Source organism: Ambystoma mexicanum, chromosome 8 (assembly GCF_040938575.1).
Source record: "Ambystoma mexicanum isolate Mex_15411 chromosome 8, UKY_AmexF1_1, whole genome shotgun sequence".
Lineage (NCBI taxonomy): Eukaryota > Metazoa > Chordata > Amphibia > Caudata > Ambystomatidae > Ambystoma > Ambystoma mexicanum.
In genome coordinates this window covers 1,447,383,213-1,447,407,691 of record NC_090929.1, presented here as the reverse complement: position 1 = coordinate 1,447,407,691, position 24,479 = coordinate 1,447,383,213, and the positions used below count along the sequence as shown (strand labels likewise).

Below are 24,479 nucleotides of genomic sequence, written 5' to 3'. Positions count from 1 at the left end.
TTATCAAATCAGTGTGAATGCAAGCAGATGTCAAAAGTATATTGATGTGTTATTATATATCACTTAAGCTTAAGCAGTTTATATAGAACAAATATACATATACTATAACCCAATCTGTGCGGGTACTAATTTATCGACCTTAGAAGGATGAAAGGCTGAGTTGAGGTGTTTAAGAACAGACTTTAATGAGTTTAGAATTACTGTATACAATTCCAGAAAGACAAACTATGTGTTATTCCTATTCTTTCTTATTTAGGGTCACTGCTCAAAGTGGTACATTTCTGGAACCCCTGTTTCTTTTTAAAGAGTCAGAACAAGAAAGCCAACCACTCCAGAAAAAGAGCCGTATGGCGCTGCCACAGCAAAGGAGCTTGCATTTTTTTTTAAAAATGCATCAATTACATGTTTTTTCTTTTAGGGGTAGCAAGGGAGACCACAGGGGTAGCAAGGGAGACCTCAGGAGTTGCACCTGTGACCCCTGGCGACCCCCAAATGACGTCCCTGAGCCTCCTGTCATCTTCCTGGTCAAATTCATCTTAGAAGTTTGGCCACTCATAACAGCACATGTAGGCGTTGTTTGCACATTTAGTTCACATAGTATTTTAGAATGTCATTTAGTTGTGTATGAGTAATATTTTTGGTTGGTTGTTGTGTGAGTGGAGTGTTTCTAGTAGAATATTTGTATGTTTTAATTGAGTAGTATGAATTGCTGGTTGTATTGATCATGTACTGTATTTGAATGCTTTGGTGCTGTAGACGCTTTAGTACTTTTTGCACTTTCACCTTGTGTCTTTTGCAAAATGTTTATACATTCTTTTTTAATCAATGGTGTTCATTTAACTGCAGGATAAAATATGTTAACTTTAATATGCAACAGATCCCAAAGATCCGCTGCTGTTCAAATAATCTGTGCAGGATGACTTCAAGTGTGTGTGTTTAACTCACAGACCACTTGCAGAATTCACCCACAGGTTCCAAGTACAAAGACAACACCTGGGACTGAAAAGGCAACCCCTGAGACTGGCTCAGCAATTAATACACTCCTCAGTAATGTGAACGCCTCCCTGAGTGAAGGTGCATTCCCAGACATGTTGAAGACATTTCTCACACAACTCCTTCTAAAACACACATTGCTTGACCCAGAGGACTTAGCCAACTACCGACCCATCCCAAGATTTCCGTTCATTGCAAAGTTTATTGAGAAAGTAGTTGCGACCCAACTACTTGCCAAAATCGACCAGCTTGACCTCCTCCACGAATGCTAGTCTGGTTTCCACCCCAATTAAGCACTGAGACTGCAACCATCCAAGTGGTGAACGATGTGCTCAGAATCACTGACACTGGGAACTCCTGTCACCTAGTCCCCTTTCACCTCTGAGCTGCGTTCAACACAATTCATCAACAAATACTCCTCTCTCGCTGACAGAATGGGCTTCTCTGGAACAGGCCTAAAATTATTTGCCTCCTACTTATCCGGTAGTCACCATGTCATACAGATGGGCTCATTCAGATCCAACTGACTCCTAGTCATGTGTGGAGTCCCCCAAGGTTCCATTCTCTTCCCAATCATCTAACATGGAACCCTTGGGAATGTTCCTAAACATAGCCCTCCAGTCAGTGGCCCCCAGGACATTGCTCACCTCTGTGATTGCGTGGCTACTATCCAAACATGGATGTCAAACGCGTACATTAAACTGAATCCGACCAAGACCGCATATGTTCTCTAACCAACAACTTGTACACCAATGGCTAGATGACTTGTGCCTGGAAGGATATATCCATCAGCTGTAAAACTCAGCCAAATCCCTGAGCTTCATTGTTGACAGTAGCCTTTCCTTTCAAAAGTACTTAGCCAAAGAGGCGCAAACCGCATGTTTACAGATCCACAAACTCTGCAAAATCAAACCCTTCATTCTCCAGATGAATTTCATACAGTGGTCCAAGCCCTCTTTTTCTCACACATCAATGGGGGAAATTCCCTCAGTGGGCTTCCGCTGCACATTTAGACCCCCCCTCAAAGCAGCAAACCACTATGCAACCGGAACCATTATTAGTGCCCGCAAATTCAACTGTATCTCTGAAACACTTCACACGCTTCACTGAATTCCCCTCCATGCCAGGATCATATTTGAAACTGCATATATAAACTACAAAACAATCTCAAACGGAAAACCAACAAACTTGGTGGCTAAACTGCACACCTCTGGAGACTCTGCGCACCTCATGTAGAAAAACGGTTGGAGTCAAGGCTAGCTCGCAAGGAAAAGACTCACAAGCTGTCCTTCTCCTGCCCTAGACATCTGGAACTCAATCTGGGAGAGGCTCAAAATGCCCCTACCATCCTCCAACGCTGCAAAAAACTGAAAACATGGCTCTTTCAACAATACCTGCCAGATTAATCAAAAACCCTCTCTCCCACCAACAGTACTGCATTATTGTATAAAATGGCAAGGCTAATTCTGGCACAATCCTGTTGTACTGCTCTTGAGCTAGGCTCATATATCAAACATTGTTTGTGGGTTTGTGGCTTGGCGAAGCATTGGCGTATAGGAGGCAAAGGTGCAAAGGTGTATGAGAGGCGAAAGGTGAAGGCGTATGGGAGGCAAAGGCGAAGTGTATGGGTGGCAAATGGACCTGAGAGGCAAATGTGAAGGCAGGTAGCATTTGTGACGTTTCCTAATTGTTGCTGTATAACGAGATGCAACAGGCATTTCTGTTACTGTCTTGCGAATAGTTGACTCGACCACCTGTGAATGCCCCAACATCACCTTCGACTGAAAGTTCGGTCACCCATCATGCTGCTTCGCAATCTCGATCCACCCAGACTGTGCAAGATCTGTGGATTTTGGTTCCAGCAACCCTCAAACACAACTAAGTCTCTGGGCAAAGGATAGCCCTCTTGTGCTAGAGGCACGTGACTTGCTGATGACAGTCTATTTCTTCCCCATTTATCCTGGGTATATTTTCAATCCATTGTCATTATAACCCCCTACAAGGGTGATATCTCACTTGCTGAGAAGGTCTCCATCTCAATTCACAGACAGGACCTCCCTGGCAGGCTCGGCTTATCAGGGAACACTCTCACATTGAAAGTGAGCCTCTGGCTTCACAGGCTCAGGGATTCTTCTCAGCACAAGCTTGTCTGTAGTTCTTAAGTGGGACTTCTCCAATAGCCTTCGGAATCTACTTCACAATGCCACAAATAGCTCATGATCTCATGGTAATTCTTATTTTATTTCCCTGGTGAGCTTGCCAGTCATGCTAGATTTAATTTTGGCCCATAGCTATCCTGTTTAACTCGTAGTAATTTCCCACATTGCCAAGTCTCCTTTATTATCTGTGGTGGGCTTACCAAGCTTGCTAGATCCAGATTATGGCCCCTTGCTAGTGTGGTAGGTCAGAAGGAGGAGACAGATTCGGATTAGACATTTTGCTGTTATGTTTATTAAAGACTATGAATAAAGCCTATCTTCCCTATTCTACAAGGCGTACCTACCTAACAAAACAAGCTAAGGTGCTTGTCAGTCGTCAGTGAATGTATATAACTGAAACCGTCCATTCTTCAAATCTAACCTAACTGACCCTACCACTATTCTTAACTTAAAGTAAGGAGAATGTCTCCCTTCTCCTGATGTTGGTTGACTTATCTCTCAGCCACTTTTCAATAAATGATCTTTAAATAGTCTCTACTGATCACTTTGATCAGTTCGTACAGTTCCGTTATTATGGTTATGGACCTTTGTTTCTTAAGGGTTGATCCTTTTCTCCTCACCTGGTAAACTCATCCAACAACTATCTTTTCCTTCTATGTTATTTCTTAGCTTGTTGAATAGTTCAGAGTCTTTGATTTCCATCTTCTCTTTTTTGGGAGGTTTCTTTACAAAGTTTCACTTGTTCTCAGGTTTCTATTTTATAACCTGTTCTTTTCTTTCACTTACTCTTTCTTGATGTGAATTATCATGAATTGGGTCATTCTCAGAGTATTTCTCTTTCTCTTTGTACTGGCTGTACAACACTCCTCTGTAGACTGCGACTAGTAGGATTGTTCCAGCAATGATTCTTATTTACTCTTATGTTTTCTCCCTCTTGACTGTGACGAGTATGAGCATTCAATAATGACTCCAATTCACTCTTGCTATGTTTTCTCTCTTGACTGTGCTGAGTACAAGCATTCCAATAATGATTCTTATACCCTTCACCGTTTCTCCCGTTATTCCTGATACCTTTTCTCTTTTTTGTTTTCTTTATTGTGCATTTGACTATTAAGCTAGCAAATAAATACACAATAAAATAAAGAATTAAGAAAAATAAGCAATAAAATTACGTCACAATGACATGATTAGCATATACCCATTAATATCCAAATAGAATGCACAAAAATGTATATAAAAGCAAAACATTATTCAAACAGCTTGAAAGCTCCTGTCCAGATGTTATGGGCTGCTGCCGTTAGTACTACTGAATTGGCTCAAACTAACATGCTCCAAAATTGGTCAGATTCGATATGGTTGAGGTGCTTAACAAAGTTACTATAACCCCTAATATATTCATGTTTTAGTATACAGCAGGAGGATAGTACGTGGTGATTTGTCTCAATGTTTTTTCCACAAAGATGGAATAGGCGATCCTCCAACAGGATTCTCATACATGCCCCAACACATTCCCATGTATGATGAAGATTTAGGTGCAATTGTAAGATAAAACGCTTTAGTTCAATTGAGCAGAGTTTAGTGAGGTAGGATTGTGGAGTATTTGATATGAAGCTTTGGCTTGAATACTCTGTGTGTTGTACATAGCTTTATTCAGTTTAAAAAACCATTAAAAAACATGAAAGTATTTTTACATAACATGAGACAAATACATTCTTTATATCTCTTCATACTAGAGCGTTTTTCAATGTTACAAACTTAGTCCCAATTCTTCGATTTGTTCTTCACAATCACTTCAATATTAGGGGTTGTTGGTGCGTCTTCGGGTAACATTTTTAATATTGTCATGTAATTTACAGCAGTCCGCAGTAGTTCAGAAACAAATGTGTTGTTGGTGCCAATGTCGTCAATTCTAGCCAATAATTCTCTGTAGTTCATAAGAATTTACAGCAGCTGGGGCTATCTTAAGATAAAGCAGAGTGCTTTGTGTTGACCATATCGAAACTAGTGAAGTTAAACCAAATTCTAGTCTTAAAACTTCTACTGGTGTAGAGGGAAGGACGATTGATTGAAGAATGTAACATGATTCCCTCAATTTTATCTAGCCAGCGAATATGTGTGTGAAAGTACTGGAAGGCCAAAAAGCAAGCTAGGGACAATGTTAATGCAGTAGATTTCCAGCAATGTCTCTATATTATGACCCCCAGTCTCTCCATTTTCTCAGTTTGCCGGCTTGGCTCAAACGAACAGTAACTGATGTGTTCATAAATAGGGACTTTATAAAATATAATAATTGCAAATCAATCCCCCAGGACTCTAGCTTGTTTCATAGTAATGATCGTGAAACCACCTCAGAGGCCCTCCTATAGTCAACATAACAATTCAAGATATTTTTTGTACCTCGAGTTGCTTCTGCCATCATGTATTGAATAGTAGAAATATTGTTGATCGTGCTATACATCTTTCTAAAACCTGCCTGAAACGGCTTTAACAGACCCCTATCTTCAGCCCATTTTGTGAGCCTTTTTAGTAAGATGGTGGCAAAAATCTTTTGCCACGACTCCAGCATTGCCAACAAGTGGTAATTTGCTGGATCAAGCCTATCACCTTTTTTGAATACTGGGATGAGTATTCCATTAGGAATAATTGCACTGTTCTCTATTGCGTTAAAAATATTTAGTAATACTTTTGCCAAAAACTGGCCCGGGAGCTCATGAGGGCTTGAGATTACCCATGATTATAGTAAGAGCATCAAAGTCATCCCAAGGATGCTGCATTCCATCTATCAGAAGATAAAGTCACCTTAAAGTGATCACCTTCTGAAACAGTGTATAATTCCCCAATATATGATCTCCATAGGGATTCTGGAACTGAATTTAATTCCATAGAAATAGAAGCCACTTTAGTATCATTGAAACGAGACCAGAATTTACGTTTGTCCCTCGTTTTTTAATAGTCCAGGCAATAGTTGCCAGTTCACATTTCTGAGAGAATGTTTATTGCTGGCACTGCCCATTCTTATTTTAAATTAGTGAGACTAGTCTCTTTCTCTTTACTAGACATTATGGCACATCCTCCAATATTAGCACTAGCTTTGCGATATGCCAATTTCTGTTGGTGTATCAGAGCGTTAAATGGGGAGGAGTGAACACTACATGGTTTAACAAATGGGTTGCTGTTATCTAAATGAGTGTAGTGTATGAATTATTTTATCAGCACCTCAATGTCCCAAGCTTCCAGCAACATCCAAAACTCAAATTGAGTTTGATTTGCAGTCAAGGTATGGTTAACCTCCGTTATCTTCGCACCGGTCCAAATTATTCGGTTACTCTGCGTGTTAACCCTTATATTTATGTTTCTGAAAATGGACCAGTGCATGGCAGTTATGTTGACTGTCCAGGATAGTGAAGCATGGTCACTCACCATAATAAGTTGAATTTTAACTAAGCCACATCGATTAGCCATTTCTGAATCAGCTATGACATAATCAATGTGAGAAGAAGAAGTGACCATTAGACCAGGTACAAGTAGAGTCCTTTTGCCCTAGTAAATTAAAGGGCAAACATTCCAGGCCCTACGTCGTTAAAAACTGTTTCCATTGACGGTCTGAAATACCCAGGGTATTATGATCCAAATGCAAATCATTTATATTTAAATTTCTAGCTATGTAGTCCTTGGGTCGTTTTACATGCCATAGTTTGATTATCTCACTGATTACATGCTCGATTTTTTTGTGTGTGAAACAGTTGGTGGGTCATAAACGTTAATTATACGTGTTCCGACTGTTGGACTTTCATGGCTGACAGAAGGTAAGGTGAGCTATACTCCAAAAAAGGCTCCAAATGATATCGGGACCTTATCCCAATAGCCAATCCGCAGATAGCATGGCCCCTTGTGGAAGGTATTGCTAAATTATGTAGGATATAACCATCAATATTAAATAACCAAATCGTTCATGCTTCCTGTAAAATAAACAAGTCTGCGGTCAGGATCATGGCATAACCTGCGGGGTGAGTAAGAAAAGATCTATAACCCTGCATGTTCCAGGTTAGCCAAGTCAAAGACCAATCTTTAAAAGTCTGTCAATTAACCCTGTTATGGACCCTTTCTGGGATGCAGTGTGCAATTTCAGAGGAGATTTCACCGGAAAGCTGAGAAGCACGCAGTGTGACATGCTCTGGGCCATAAGAGTTTACAGCCTGCGTAGTTTCTTTCTGTGTTTGAAGGCTGTCCGAACATTTGACTAAATTCTTGGTTTTACGACAGATAGTCAGTAAAAAGCCCATTTGCACCAATACCTGAACATTTGATTTTAAAAGTGCTACCATTAATGGGGAGGTAAATTGAATGAGTGGCCAGTTAGAGATGATACCCAACCCCGGTAGTTCTATTTGGAGCATGTCGGGCAAAGAAATTACACTAAGATGCTTAATTCAACTAAAAAGGTCAGGAAGATGGGTACGATTTAGAAAAGGGCTGTAATTAGAGCGATTACTTTCCTCCAAAATTACCCATTTTCCCAGTGCACACATGTCTTCATCCGCCATGTAATTTCTCCCAACCTGAAAAGCTGCAACTCTAGGTTCGGCAAAGTTAGCAGGATGAGACTGATTTACGGCAGATTGATTAGTTAGCATAGTCTTGACAGTGTCAATTACTCGTTTCTTGCAACGATCCAGCCGTCTGGTGATGAACTTGTGACACTGTGTTGAGCGAGCTGGAGGCAGTAGGACCTTGCATTGACGAACAAGGCTGAGAAGCCTTGTCAACAGGCAGCGATAGATGCAGGCATTGGGCCAAAGAACCATGAAGTAGAACCTGCCTAATAGAGTAATCTGGGAGTGTGTTGATTAGCAAGGTCTTCGAATAAGGGTTTCCTGCTTTATAAAGGCTTTTGTCAATCACAGACTCGTTGGTGGACTTGCTTGCCACCTTTAGTTTTTTCGAATTTTGTCTCTCCTTTTGTTTCTTATTCTTTAAGTTAGTGATAGATTCGGTAATTGCAGACACGGGACTCTCAGAAGTGTTAATTGGCTCTGTAGAAACAGGAGGAATAAGTATCTCTTCATAGTCCCAGTCCAAGTAGGAAGTGGACGATGGATGCCCCGTTATATTTTCACTTGTTGTGGTTCTTCTCTCAGGTTTTCCGTGGCTGGACTAAGCTCATAAACCAAGAGTTTTAAATGTGTTGTCCTGTTTTGTTTTGTTAAAACAGGAAAGGTATTTGAAGATTTCAGAGGCGGCAAGGGGCGAACCACCACATCAGGTGATGAATTTGCCAGGACCAAATCAACAATTTTTGCCAGGATTGTTTTAAAATCCACTTGCTCTTTTGCAGTAGCTGCAGTTAAGGCCATAAGAGCATTGACCTTGGAAATGATTGCGTTCCTAATATTCTTGGCATACTGTCATTGAAAAACAGAGTCCGAGTATTTCAAGGAGTCGGAGGAAGAAACTAAAGTTGTGAAATCTAGAGTAATCAAAAGATCTGTTCCAATCATATTTTCATTTCCGCTGCTCGATGGTAGAGACTTTCCCCCTCTTAATGATGCTCTCGTTAAATCTATATACATGTCTAGCAAGAGTTGTTGTTATCTATTGTGGGTGATATAGTATGGTCCCTATGTTCAGAATTGGGAATGGAGAGGCAGGTTAGACTGTTGCTCGGACATGAGAGAAGTTGGGATAGAAACGAAAAAACCTGTAATTAAAGGCTGTGTGCCTAAACTCCTCCCGAGCCTGTCCTTTATTGCGAGAGTCATGGGCTCTGGTACTGGGGTCCAATGCTGGGACTGCGTAGCCCATAATTTTGTGCCAAAGAGTATTTCATCACAAAGTATTTAGATATTATAAAGTCTTATCTGGTAGCCGCTGGTCTATTAACCTCATACCTCGAGCCACCAGACACTCTGCCACACTTAGCTTGCAGGACGCCTATTCCAAATGGGAAGTCTTAGTTACTTACCTGTAACTGTATTTATCCAGCATCGGTATCTTACATATATTCAGATGCTTGAATATTCCCCGTCGTCAGACTGGGAATCCTCGGTGATAAAAATAATTATTAACATTTTTTAATATACACACATTGCTACATAGAAATGCCTTTACATAGTCCATTATGGCCTATGAGCCATTCCATTGTGTAGTCCCTCCACCTCACCTTGGTCCTTTATGACCCCAACCAATGAGGTGGCAGGGCTTAAGCTCTGCCCCAGGCAGCCATCTTTAGATTTTGAACCGTGATGGAAGCTGAGCGTAGGAGCAGCCTCTCAGGGGAGGCGGGTGGGCGCTTGTGAATCTATGAAATATACCAATGCTGGAGAAATATAGTTACAGGTAAGTAACTAAGACTGCTTGAATATAATACCAAGCAGTTAAAAAACATGCCACCATCATATACATATATGCATAATACAGAAAACATATCTCTGATCAAACCTTTACCATGCAGCAATACAACAGTTACATACTCAGGGAAAGGTGGAAAGGGAGGCTGGTTCTACCTTATGCAAAGAGGTGGCGCAGCACTGCCTGTCCAACAGCAGTTTCTTTGTTGGTATCTTCAGCCAGGCAGTAGTGTTTAGCGAACGTGTGCAGAGTGCTCCACGTGGCGGCTCTGCATTTGTCCTTCAAGGCCACCCCTGCGTGGAACGCTGTTGACGCCGCTCTCCCTCTGGTGGAGTGCGCGGAGGGTGGTTTGGGAAGGGGGTCGCCTTTCGATTGATGGCTGTGGGTGATGCAAGAAGAAACCCAGCGAACCAGACCTTGTTTGGAAATATGCTGGCCCTTTGTGTGGCCAGAGAAGGCGATGAACAGTCTATTTGGAGAAAGGAACTCCCTAGTCCTTTGCAAATAAAACTTTAATACTCTTGCTATGTCCAGAGAATGCAATTTTGGTTCTGCTTCCGAGGAGTGATTATGGAAGGTAGTTGGCAGGACAATGTGTTCTATGAGCGTCATTTCCGATACTACCTTCGGAAGGAACTTAGGGTGTGGTCTTAAAATAACAGTCCTTATGGAACAACGTGAAAGGGGGTTCAGAAGTTAAGGCTTGTAACTCACTGATCCTCCTGGCCGAAGTAATGGCTATCAAGAAAGCCGTTTTCCATGTCAAGAGTTTTATGTCGCACCTGTGGATGGGCTCGTAAGGAGGCTCCATGGGGGTTGTTAGCACATTGTTCAAGCTCCAGGTTGGAACCGGCATGGGCGTAGGCGGGTATGTACGCAATAGCCCTTTAAGGAAGCCATTGACGGCCAGAAGGGAGAGTAAGGACTGCGTCTCCGGGGCCGTCGTGTATGCCGTAATGGCTGATAGGTGGACCTTGATCGAAGACAGTGAAAGACCTGCTTAGGCTAAGTATAATAAGTACGCAAGTACTTGCTCAACCGAAGTGATGAGAGGATCAATAACCTACGTCTCACACCAATTGGGAAAACTAGTCCATTTCCTAGTGTAGGTGATGCGTGTAGAAGGAGCCCTTGAGGTCCTGATTATATCCCAGCATTCCGCAGGCAGATTGAGATTCATCAGCTTACCCTGCTCAGGAACCAGGCCTTGAGAGACAGGCTCGCTGGATCGTGATGGAAGACCTTGCGGTTCTGCTGCGTCAATGGATACTGATGCGCTTTCAGGCAAATCGGGGGCCACCGGGACAGGTGCTGTAGGGTCAAGTACCAGACCTGCTGTGCCCAGTCCGGTGCAATTAGGATCATAGAACACTTCTGCTCTTTCAGTCTGCGTAGTATCCTGGAAATGAGGGGAAAGGGGGGGAGGCATATAGGAATTTCCCCATCCAATCCACTAAGAAAGCGTCTCCTACTGACTGACTCTGAATACCTGGAGGCGAACATTCTGCATTTCTTGGTGGCCCTGTTGGCAAAAAGATCGAGATGTGAATGGCCCCATAAGGCGAAGATCTGTTGGGCTTCCTTCTCGTCCAGCTTCCACTCGTGAGAAGACGTGTAGTCCCTGCTCAGTTTGTACGCTAGGACATTGTCCACTCCCGGAAGGTGTTCTGCCTTGATTTGGACTCTGTGATGCAAGGCCCATGCCCATAGTAGTTGAGCTTCTTGAGATAAGATCTCTGACCTCGTGCCTTCTTGCTTGTTTGTGTAGTGCATGGAGGTCGTATTGTCTGTCTGGACAGTGAGTAGCTGCTCCGCTACTATGGAAGGAAAGCTTTCAGTGCCCACTGTATGGCCCTGAGTTCCAACACATTGATGTGGAGTTGGGACTCCTGGATGGACCAGGAGCCCTTGGTTTGTAGGTCCGCAAGATGAGCGCCCCAGCCCGAAAGAGATGCGTCCGTCCTCAAGAGAAGGGTCGACATTGGTACTTGAAATGGCATCCATTGTAAAAGGTTCTGCGGAGTGTTCCACCATCGAACAGCCTTGTGCAGCGTCGTTGGAATCTGGACGATGTCCTTCCAAGAGCCAAGAGCTTGTTTCCATTGGTGGTCCAGTGCCTCCTGGACAGGACTCATGCGAAGCCTGCAATTTGGTATGAGGAATATACATGAGGACATCATGCCCAGGAGGGATTTGTACGAGCGCACCAATGTCATTTCTCTCCCAAGGAACCATGAGGTCAAGCGGAGAATTGCTGTTGCTCTTTCTGCCGACGGTCTCACCCTGGGAATGTTGGTATCGAGTTTGGCTCCCAGGAAATAAACTGTCTTGCTGGGAACTGGACAGGACCTCGCATTGTTTATGGAGAAACCTAACCCTCTTAGGAGATTTGCCGTCTTTGAAACTGCCAAGCGTGCGCTTGAGGCGGAACTTGCTCTTATCAACCAGTCATCCAGATATGGAAAGACTTCTGTTCCTGTCCTCCTGAGTTTCGCAGCTATTGGTGCCAGGCGTTTTGTAAACACTCTCGGTGCTGATCTCAGACCGAACGTGGGCACTCAAAATTGAAAATGAAGATCGCCCACAGTGAACCTGAGGAATTTTCTGTGTGCTGGGTGGATTGGTACATGGAAGTATGCGTCCTCCAAGTCTAGAGTGGCTAGGAAATCGTGCATCTTCAAGCCAACGGAGCACTCCTTGCAAAGTTATCATCTTGAATTTGATGCGCTTGATATATTTGTTCAGCGCTCTCAGGTCCAAGATGGGTCACCATTGACCATTCTTCTTTTTGATGAGGAGGAAACAGGAGTAGAAACCCTTCCCCCTTTGAGAGTAAGGTACTGGCTCTATGGCTGCTTTGTGCAGCAGTTTCTGGATTTCAGACATGACTTGCTTTAACATATGCACCTTGCACGGAGTCGGGGGCAAGGAAGGGGGCTGGGCTAGAAATTCTAAGGTGTGTCCCTCGCGGACCACTTGTAACACCCATTTGTCTGATGTTATTGACTGCCAGCGTTGAAAGAACTGGCTCACCCTTTCCCCCACCGGGGTGTGATGTTGAGGGGGAGGAGCTGGACTGTCAGTTTTGTTTGCTCTGTGACTTCCCTTGAGCGGAGCCCCGCCTCCCTCTCTGGCCGTACTTGTTTCAAAACTGATACTTGGTGTCCTGGTATGCATTACCTTGCGACTTCTGACCGTAGGAAGGACAGTTAAAACCTCTGTACTTTGAGGAAGAACCTTGAAAAGGACGAAAAGACCGGCGATCCTTATCTTTATCTTTCAAAGAGCTGATGGCAAGTGCCGTGTCCATTTTGATTCCTTTGAGGTGGTCATCGATCTTTTTCCGGAAGAGTTCTTAACCATCGAAGGGCATGTCCAATATCTGAGTTTGACCTCAGGCCTGAAATTGGTAGCCTTCATCCAGGCCGGGCTTCTCAGCACTGTGCCATGGGCCATCTGCCTGAAACCTGACTCTGCCACATCGACTGCTGCATCAATCATGTGATCCAAAGCTGCTTCCCCATCGGCGATAATCAACCTGGTTTCTTCCTGGAGTTCTACAAGTAGCTGTTTGGCCAGCTTGGACATGCAGAGGCAAAGCTTGCGGTCAAATCTCGCTGTCATGGCCAGCGCGTTGCCCCATCTAATGGTAAGTGATGCTGACACTTTCCTGCCCATAGCCTCTAGTTTGCGACCGTCCTTGTCCGGTGCGGCTGATAGAGGTGATGCTGGATTGGTCAACTTTTTCCTAGCTGCTACTGTGATGACCGAGTCTGGTTTTGTATGACCTCGTAGACAAAGAGGTGCAGACTCAGGAGCCTTGTATTTTTTCTCAGGCCTGGAAACTAGAGCCAGAGTGGATAAGGGTGTGGCCAATATCTTGGATCCGGACTCCAAAATGGTGTTGAGGAGAGGAATGGTAGTACCAGTTCTCCTACGTTTGTCCCTGTGCTCATAAAGCACAGACTTCTTCTCCTCCAATGTGACCTGTAACTGGAACAATTCTGCGGCTTTGCCGATGATAGTATGAAAAGAGACTAGATCATTTGGTGGTGAAGAGCCACCCAGAGAATCTTTCTTTCTGGGCTTTTCAACAATGTAATCGTCCCATTCGTTATATCAGGCTCTTACGTGATCTCGCCTTCTTCCGGTTCAGAAAATTCTCTGAAAGGATCCCCCTGCCAGTCTGAGACCGAAACAGAGGATGGTACAATCGTTGGATCTCTAGCTGGAGATCTTGTCCTGTGTGGCGATGCTGGAGAAGGGACCCTTGTTGGTGAAGCAGTGAGTGTCCTGCTCCTAGACCTGCACGGTGGCTCAGGTGAACGCACTCTTTTCTGTGGCCTACTTGAGGTGAAAAATCTCTCTGCGGTAGGTATGGCTCCCTCGGTACAGCTGACTTGCTTTTTTTCATTTTGACGTCTGTTGAACTCCTCAATGATCCTTTGCATCCTTTGCATTGATAACATGAGCACAGAATCATAAGGATCAGTAGGTTGCAAGGAGGGCTGTTTTCCTTAGGTGTAAGACAATGCTGTTCTTCAAGAAACTCAGTGTCTGAAAACTCCTCCTGCAGGATGACGTCAGGTAGCTCTGGCATTTCTCCTAAGGCAGATAATTGTGTTCCCTGTGGTTCAAGAGCGTCTACAAACTGTGGCGGCGCTTCTATAGACTCAGGAAGACGGTCTTCATTGGATGGCGTAACAGTGGCGTCAGCAAGGGCCGTTTTTTGGGCCCTAATTCTTCTGTCAGTAAAGAAGCTTGCAGTGCCGTCGACGGAGCAGTGGTCGAAGATTTCGTGGATGGTAGCTTGCCTTCATCCGTCGACGAGTGTGTGGACGAACATTTTGTGGACGGTAGCTTGACCTTATCTGTCCACAAGTGCTTCGTGGACAAGTGCTTCGTGGGCGAATGATGAGCTTCCTTTGTCGACGATTGCTTTGTGGATGATAAACTCGCCGACTTAGTCGTGGACAATGCGGTTTGTCGCGTGGTGGTCATCGATGAGGGTTTCATCGACGGCTTGGTGGACGACGGGCCTCTAGCTTTACTGCCACGCATAGACGGCTTCCCCGTGGACGACTGCCCCCCTGGTTTTTGGCAAACTCCTCCTTACCTTTGGAGGTCGTTTTTGCCGTAGAATGCTTCATTTTATGGCTTGTAGAGTCCAGGGGAGGTAGGAAAGGTATAATTTCCAGCTTCCTTTTACTCTTGGGAGTGGGAGAGGAACTCCTTTCCAATGAAGAGGCCCTTCTTTTAGAAGTTTGCCTCTCAGATGATTTGCTGGAGTGAACAGTGGCTGTCTTCGCAGATTCCTCGTCAGAAGAAAGTCCCTTGGCTTCCAAATGCAGAAGAGGCTTCTATGTCTGTCTTGTAGGGTCTTAGTTGAAAAAGACTTGCAAATGTGACATTTCTGGATGTCATGAGGATATAGACAGTATATACAGTGATCGTGGGGGTCTTTCATGTAAACCACCTTTCTCCTGCACCTTGTGCAATCCCAGAATAGGGAAGGCTTCTTGGTAGCCTGAAGTTCAACCATCTGACAAGAAAGTTCACTGAACGAATTCTGGGTCAAAATAAAGTTTTTTGAAACCCCAAAAACCAGTGTAGATAGCCCCAAGCCAGGGGAATGTGGTAGAGTATATTAAAAATATAAACTACTGTGAAAATAGAAGAAAAATCGAAAAAGCTCAGAGAGCTTGAGGATTCCCTGTGTCAATTAGACTGCGGTGAATAATCTGAAAATGGCTGCCTGGGGCAGAGCTTAAGCCTTGCCACCTCATTGGTTGGGGTCATAAAGGACCAAAGTGAGGTGGAGGGACTACACAATAGAATGGCTTGTAGGCCATAATGGCCATAATCTACATGCATTTCTATGTAGCAATGTGTGTATATTAAAAAAATGTTATAATTCTTTTTATCACCAAGGATTCCCAGTCTGACGACGGGGAATATTCAAGCATCTGAATCTATGAAAGATCCAATGCTGGCGAACCACAGATAGCTAAATGGTTTCTAGCATATTGTGGGCCAAGCGTTGGACCTTAATAGGGCTATTATAAGAAGGGGTACCTTCCTTTAAGATGTAAAAATAGGCAAGAAGAGAGCCTGCTCCAGGGTGAAGGGAAGTTACTGATGTGTCGCGATGAGTGTCGAGGAGGGAGAAGAAAGTGTCCAGAGTCAGGAGGGTCCAAGATAGCAACCTCCTCTGGCAACAACGACCAGCTCACCCACCTCCCCCATAATCACCAGAGCCAGAAATCAGCCCGCCAAAGGTCAACCAGAGCAAATCACAGCCACCCGCTGTGAGGCTGTACTCTCCCTGTAAACCAGCAATGCCCAATACTGGCCACTTCAGCACACCCACTCCCGCTGCCGCAAAGATGCAAAATACAAAGCGATAATCAAGAGACCCAACACTCATGCTCCCAGACAGCTTGCCATGGCTGTATCGGCCGCTAACCCACCAATCTTGCACCGGCAACCTTACCAAGAACCAAGGCTCAAAGATTGGCCAAAAAACTCAGGCAAAGCCATATGGGAGCAGGCTGCAGGGAACTTCAAGGAATGCTGTAATCTAGTTTGTTCGGCACCAATTTCTGCTCTCTTCCTTCGGCTATGATGGTCTGCTCCCTTCCTCCCTCCTCCAACATCTCTTCCCTCTTCTCTTCTTTCATTCCTCCTTTGCCGTCTCCAACTTGTTCCTCTCCCTTCTCTCACCTCCACCTGGTATTATCTGTCTCTATATCATTCCTCGCCCTATTTGTATCCCCTTTCTCTTGCTAGCTCACTCTCCTGCAAAAAACGCCATGCTGCAAATTCGCCCTTGCTTCTGACAGGGATTGGCCTTTTTTATGCCTTACACTCATGTGTGATTTTATCCACAATGGGCAAAACGAAGAACCCTATGTGGGATCATTAACTGAACTCAATAATTGCATATGTGCGTTTGGCCCTACCCTAGGTGCTGTTAGTTGTGTGCAGGATTTTGGTGGGCAGCCCACAGCACCATGGTGAGATTTTACATAGAGGGGAGCTATGATTGTGGAATCAGGCAGCCCTGTCAAGGAGGCTGCCTGCTTCTTCCATGGCTATCTCTGCTCCGTGTGTGCTGCTGCATTTCTCTCCAAGCCCCTGTTCTCCCAGTGTTCATTGCCCTGGAAACCACCATGACACTGAATGCATGTTGGGTACAACATTTTGCTTCATGCATGAATCCTGCTTGTGGGTATGAATCGTGAACTGCGTTTGCATCTGGTAGTAATTACTAAACAAACAATGTTCCATTTCTTTCTCACTCTGTATCTGACTGTTCAATGGAGGGGAAGACTCCTTATACTGCCTCTATTGTTGGCTTTACAAAGTAGGAGTTGGCCACTCTCGCCCCCAAATTCACTCTTACTCTACTTCCCAACTTCGAAAATGAGATTCTATCACAGCTCCCATATCACTGCACCATCTCAGTGAGTGTCCACATTGTCTTTCCCCGTCACTGCTAGTCCTACTTCACTGTCAAGTGAAGGTAATTGGTTTATGGCAATGGGTACATTCTTCTTAAGAATTCCACGTGTATTGGAACATCGAAAAATAGGACTCCGCCCGAACAATAGTCCCAGTTAAATTAGCGAGACAATCACCATTAAGGGCAGTCACCTGATACGCCATCTATACTGTCCATATGGTTACTGTCCATGGTAAGTAGTTGCAAAGACAATGGCTTTGATTGGTGAAGCAAAATATGATATTAGGGTATTCTGTATTGGAGCCGCAGCGTTAATCAAGAACTTGCATGCTCGAAACACTACTCGCACTACTACAATCAGAAACCACAAAAATAGGTCTTAGATAATGAGATGATAAGAACATAATAAGTAACCAAAAGGGTGCATAGGGGCATTCAAATGGGAAAATGCTACGTTACCTGAAACCGTACTCTTTGTTTGGTTAGTAACTTGCTGAGGGATACTACTCAGTGTGTTCTTTGCCTTTACCCCAAGAAAAGAGAAAAGAACAAAATAAAAAGGCTTGTTTTTGCAGCTCTAGCATAAAACAATACAAATTCACAACTTGAGGTATACCATTTTAAGGCTAAAACACTAGCTGAAGGAAGGTTATGTTTAACCTTGAGTTGGGTAGAGATACCTTCCCTTTAACATTAAGCATTTGATCATTTGCTTTCCATTAAGTTTCCTTAACTTTTCTCTTAACACCAGCTTTCATTTGCATTATTTTAGCCTTTAATCCGATTGCCATTTTGATTCCTTTGCTGTTTAACAGGATGCCCTTCTCGGGCCTTTGCCTAGATTCCGTTTCCTGGGCTTTAGCACGGGTGGCATTTTCTTTCCTTTGATCTTTTGCCCATGCTTCATATCTCCCTTTTCTGACAAACCCAGTACTGCTCCCCGCATGCAATGAGACGGCCTTAATGTGCTGCATTGCTTGCTCACGATTGCAGCAGATTGCAGCAATCTAGCAGCATTTAGATGCCAAACATCGGTGTGTACCTCGGTGCCTCCACCTGTGGCTGCAGGTGTGTTTCTACATTCCTGTTTTAGTAATGATTGTCCATTGTTTTTAGTTGATGGTATTAGTTCACAGCAGGCACTAAGGCATTGTTGCTACAAAAACCAGTAGTGGTGAAAATTGACATTGAGCCACTGTGGGTAATGACAGCGGGAATCAGGATCCTACTGCCATTACAGAACGGTTATCACAGCCTCCTGCGAGATCCTTATGACCTCTTAAGAATGATGATCTTATGGCATTATTGCATTGCATTTATTTATTAAGCAATTTTGTGAAATAGACGATACAAAAATGGAGGCAGCCAAATTAGCAGTGAATCAAGAAATCAGGATGAGTCAGACAGAAGGATATTTGGAGCTACAAACGAAAAACATTTTTAAATGGGCCAGATTAATTTTTGTTGCAAAATCAAATCAAGCACGCTCTCCAGGCTTGATGGCTCGGAACGCCATTCATAAATTGGCTTTGAATTCCAAATTGCAATATTTGGAATGCACTTTATTTAGATATGCATGCATTCGTGACCAAGGGAAGGACATCTAAGAAATACATTGAAAAAGAAAGGGAGCCTTCGTATTCTGATGGCTGGCATACCTGTGATTTTCAATAACGAATGTAGCCCACTAACTGCACCAGGCACTTCACAAGGGACCTCTCTCTTTCAATGAAATGTGGGTATTACATTAGATATTGTACATTTATTTCTATCACTATTTCGCATACTAACATATATCTTCAGTGGCTGATAATGATTTTGTAGATGTCATTTACAGATGTCATTTACATTTTGGGGTTCTTACATACAGGTTAGCGATCGATGAAAACCTGTCGAATATTTGAGGCCTTGTCATAGCAGTCTCTGGGTCTTCTATACAATATGTTGGTAGGTTGATGTTTGCCCACACCAGCTAGCATTATCCCTGTGTTACCAGTGCAATGACAAGCACGCCATACCATAAGCAGGTCGACAGACTGACCATATTCAAGTATTTTCTGTTGATACGAATGAACCTTTCCTGCGGGGCGTAAAATAGGGGTGCTGGGACAGCTTTGCTTCTGCTTTCACAGGAGCAACAGCCCATCAGTCTATGTTCAATGTTGGGCTAGAGGGGATTCAACGTGTTTACCTCTTGAAGAACCAGGGGGATGTTTGTGGCATTCAAATCAGCAAGGAGTTTGTATTGGCTGCTGAAGTCGGGCATCTGCAGAAAAAGCAAATATCACAAGTCAAAGATAAAGCAGTGGTTCTTCCGAGTTTGCTTTTTTCCCCTGAGGACCAATTTAGTGGCCAAAGTAGAATGGACCCCAAGTGCTAAACTATATTCAAAACTGTTCAGCAGAATCACCAGGTTGTATTATAATTGATTAGTGTAAGTTTTGAGAAACTACATTTCGAACAAATTCCCCAAAAATGTAAACCTACATTTGGAGTTAACAGGAGACAGAAGAGCGGGACAGGGAAAAATGTAGACAGGTCGCAGATATAGTGACTGCTCGTAGGCAAACTAGAACACCTGCATAACGTATAGCCAGCTAATACACAATCACAGTTGTGTCAACCTAGACACAATGAAACAATTGCAACTTCACAAATGTAAAACAAAAAAAATATTTTGTGGGGCGTTGAAATGCACATTTCATGTGACTTTACAGCAGGGGTAACCAACCGATCCCCCTGCTGGAGTACTGGCCTAAAACCTGTCACCATCAGTGAGAGCTAGAATAGCCAGAGCGGAAGGGTTGTGGAAATTGAAGGAACATCGTGGCGGTAGACAGAATGGATAACCATGATTTGGAGAAACAAGAGATATAGGGGCTCATTAAGAGTTTGCCGGTATTCCAGCAGCAAATGGAATTACTGATACCACCACTTGGTCAGACGGTATTACCACTGGAGGTATTACCTACAGTGGTAATACCACCAGATTACAAGTGGTTGTTTGGCAGTGTAAATCATTGGGGAATTATGCCGGTATTACCTCCGGTGGTATTACCACATGGCAATACCGCCAATTTTGGGAGGTAAAGTGGAGGAATGACCAAGCTGGAGATAATCCCTCCACTTTACCTCCAAAAATCAGCAGTATTGCGATCTGGTAATACCACCAGAGGTAATACCTGCAAACTTGTAGTTTGGTGGTGCAGGAAAAATGGAGGTAAACGGAATTACCCCATAATGTCCCATAATGTCCAATATGCTATTGTGACTGTCATGTGACTGTCACATTCTACAATACAAAGCACACAGCCAATGTGCAATATGACTCAATATTGGCACATGGCTTGAATAGTTTGTCAGAGCAGTCACAAATCGTATCACCTAAGGGTCCTTCCTCTGCTGATCAGACGAGACTGACTAGCTTATGAGGTATTTTCCATTATGAAAAAGCTGATCTTCAGAATGTCGCAAATAATGTTCTCCCTAACTCATCCTATTCACTCATAAATACAGAGTCCCTTATTCAGCGCCACGTTTCTGTTGGGAGGGACTCCCAGGTATGTCTGGCTGGGGGTCAGTGCACTTGGAGAGCCCAACACCCTCCCCAAATCAAATGGAGGACTCAGTCAGTCAACGACAAGTACAAACTGCAGTTTATTGCAAAGAAAACCAACAGAGATCAATACAAGAACACAGAAAGATTCCGGTACGTCTCAAAATTACAATGCGTGCTCCCCAGTTTTGTTGTGATTTTACGTCACTTCCAGGGCCCTTCCTCCAAAAACCATCAGCTTGAGGGATTGGGTATTGAGCATTGTATAACCTATACGGTATCCTATAGATGTTATTCTACTGGCTCTTACATGTCAGGTGGCTGCCCTATCCCATCCCAAAATAACTATTACATTTTTGCAGAGTAGTGGGCTTACTATTGGTTCTAGCCCCTTGCCATCCACTCCTGGAATACTAAGCTATGATTTTGTTAGAGCTGATGCCCCCAGGCCTGGGACTCGATTGAGTTCTCATCTCGCTGTGCACCTCTTCAAGGTGATGTGAATCATGTGTCTGTATTGTAACTTGTGTGTACCACCTTGTCCTATGAGAATATTCTCCTTATGTTGCAACACTTATTGCAGTCTCTGTCTGGCTTGCTGGGATCTGCTCCTCTTTCCCATGACGGAGGACTGTCCATTGTTTCGTTTGGCTGTACTACATGTTTAGAGACCACACAATTGAGCTCTGCATCTCACAATTATGAGGATGTATTTGGTTTCTTTGGAGCAGGTCCCCTTGTCATCTGGAGATTGGAATGTGTTCTTGTATCTCTTGACCTTGGTTGTGAGCCTGTCTTGCACATCTTGCATTCTATGCAGCCTGAGTCCGCTTGGCTCGTCTCCTATTCAGTGGCTTGAGGCCTGCTGTAATTTTCCTAAACTTTATAATGCAGTTTATGCATTGTGCACGTTATGCTATGTTCTCTATATGTTAGTCACACTTGGTCCTATCAGGCTGCATATCCATCCCTGTAGTTCCATAGGGTTATTTGTGTTAAGCATCTGCAAGCTTGCTCAGAATCTCTTGTGCCTTGCGGTTCTGCGTTACTGCATTTGGCCAATGACAAAATAATAAAAGCAATGACAACATGTATATTATCTGTCCTCTAGCTACAGAACTGTGCATTTATGTTCTTCATGTAGTGTGTGTCTATGTGATGCAGTGTCGACTGTGAATGTGCTTGATGTCCAACACTGCTACGTTGTGGTGTCAGTAGTGACGTTAGCACTGTGGCTTCTTGGTGCTCCGTCAAGGCTGTCCATAAAGGCGTCTCTCTCCACGATCACAGGCTCTTCTCCCACACATGGAAAGATTTGCATTGTAATCGGTCATTATGGCTGGCTGAGGGCATACCTTTCAGTGTATTTGTCAATCATTGGTGCATTTGGGTTCCGTCCGAAATAAGATGGGTAGCTGTGAGAATTTCTGGCCTTTGGCCTCATCATGAAGTTAGGAGGGCAGAGCCGGTGGTCTCGGGACCTCGAGGACTCCCTCTTCATTTCAGTTTGCGAGTTTTGAATGCACCATTTCTTCACAAACGCATAACAGCACTTTTGCATAAAACATACACAGTCAGCCTCGAACCTGTACGATCCAAATTGACACACCATACATTGCTCTATGCCACTTATAATATTCAGTTCAGCAAAACTTTAAAAATGTCTCTTTTTAACTAATTTGGTCATTCTTTGGTTATTATAGTTGCCTTGTGGTAGCATCTGGAAGCCATTGCCTATTCCTTTAACTGGGAAAATATCCCTGGCAAAGTGAGAAACCTTCAAGAAGCTGTTACCAGTACTTTTCAAGGTAGCTTTGAGAGAGAAAGGGTCGTTTTGTGCAACCCAACAAGAGGAAAAGCAATACACTCAACACATCTATAACTGGTGGCTCTACACATGTTTTGGACAAAAAATCCCATGATTCCACATCATTGATTATGTTGACTAGGGATGATGGGAATTGAAGTCTCAAAACACTAGAGAGGCAAAGGCTGTGGGCTCTTGGTTTATTTGTCATGTCATGTCAAAATAACGTACAAAGAGTTTATGTGCTGCATCACAGACTCCCGAACAAAGCTCCTTATATCGGGGAGACACAAGATATTAATGAAAATAGCCAAAATATGTTGTAAGTTTGGCATGATAAAAGGTGTATCAGAAAAGGTCTGACGAGAGATGCAAATTGCTAAGTCACTCTGGCCAGCCAGCATCATTTCTAGCCAGTGTGTGGGGGGGGGGGGGGGGGGGGTAAATGGCTTCATTGCAGCTGTAAATGTGCTACTGATTAAAAAAATTACCATAACCAACTGTGCCTTCAGCCACTTGATTTACATTTGTCCTTTGCACTGATGTCCTGTTAAAAGCAAGTAGACAAAGCCACCCTTTTGGCTTTTGTACAGGCACTAAATAGGCATTTGTCAGGCACTGCTATCATGTACCCAAGCTATCACACCATGTTCCAGCAGTTGCCAGCAAGTAAGGTAGTACAATTATGGCAGTGCCTGGCAAACGTCTATCCCAGGTCTACACAAAAGCCAACATTGTTGGCATTGCCAATGCTTGCTTTTAACAGGACATCTTAACATTTAACATACCCCCTGTTTAGAGCCCTTTTAGTTGGAGGACCCTAAAGGTAAGTGAACAAGGGTGGACTGGCCCATCGGTAACTCTAGAGATTTCCCGGCGGGCCCCTGCACCCTGGGCCTCTTTTTTGTGGTATTTTCAAATGTTCCTATAGGAAAAGGGTTGGGCTTGCTGAAAATGTGTAACATGGGGCCACTTTGAAAATTATTTCCAGGGCCTCTTTTGCTTCCCAGTCCACCCCTGTAAGTGAATCATTTAGATGGATTATGACCAAGTCGTAAACACCATAGAAACAATCAATGGTAATTGGGTTCTCGCAGGGACATCAGGTTAAAGCATGCACTTTCCCTGAGCGAATAGATTTAGCAAGGGCCAGACGCTCCTTTTTCTGTGAATTCTACCAAACCACGGTCTAGTATAGAGTGTCCTCGATCCATTTGGAATTACCACGGGTCCTAGCCACTGTTTCATAGTATCCGTGCCCTGTGTGGAGATCCCCATCCCTCAGCACTGAACTTGTGGCATTGACGCGTTCTTTTCTCCAGTACAATGTTGAGGTGGTTTCCGAGAGCCCTCAGTGGGCTTCCAGGACAGATTGCTCATGAAACAACCAGAGATGGCAATTTCCCTGGCAAGTGATATAGGATCCATGGGTGCCAGCGGTCTATATCTGTCCAGGCTGTTCAAGGCATTAATTGAGACCAGTTACAAACTGCAAGCGCAAAGTTGATGGCAGGGGGAAGGTTCATTTGAGATGCAAAACATTGTTAAATAGAGCACAAGGAGACACTGACGAAAATTGCTTGACTTTAACGCTGGGTGGAAAATGGAACAGTGGTGTTTCAGTTGGCGAGACATTGAAGTGGTTGCAGTTTCAAAGTGAGGAAGGCGTCAACGCATGGTCCCCTTTCACATTTAAAGCAACAGCATCCTTTTAGAGCCGATCACATCTTGACTTGTGGTTCATCAGAGTTAAGAACAAGTTGGAAAGGAAGGTGAGTAGGACCAATGATTACCATTGGGCCTCATTAGGACCCAGGTGGTAAGGGGTTTACGGCGGCGTAAACAGCGCCGACCCTTACCGCCTGATTCCGAGGTCCCTTAGCGCCATGGAGGTTTTAACACCAGGTGTTAAAATCCATGGCGCTAAGGGACCTTGTTGTTAATTACGCCACCGTAATTTTACGGTGGCGTAATTAACGCCTTCCCCACTCCCATTATGCCCTATGGGGCAAAAATGGGAATGGGGAAGGGTAAATGGGTTAATGGGGACTTACCGCCCCACTCACCTCGGAATGGGGCGGTAAATCCGCCAACCACCATGGCCAAACGTAGTTTACGCCATGGTGGTAAAGGTACGACCCAGGCGTTAAC

General features: G+C 44.0%; 1 protein-coding gene across 5 annotated transcripts in view; it reads right to left on the bottom strand.

Moving 5' to 3' along the window:
- LOC138473098 (prominin-1-A-like) overlaps nucleotides 1-24,479 on the bottom strand; it is a 1,012,351-nt gene that overhangs the window by 335,951 nt on the left and 651,921 nt on the right. For all 5 annotated transcript variants that reach the window (XM_069611612.1, XM_069611614.1, XM_069611613.1 and 2 more), the window contains 2 exons: nucleotides 19,157-19,231; nucleotides 17,425-17,488 (listed from right to left, as the gene is read on the bottom strand). In XM_069611612.1, the coding sequence (XP_069467713.1) occupies nucleotides 17,425-17,488; nucleotides 19,157-19,231 (139 nt within the window). The remainder of the gene's footprint in view (nucleotides 1-17,424; nucleotides 17,489-19,156; nucleotides 19,232-24,479) is intronic.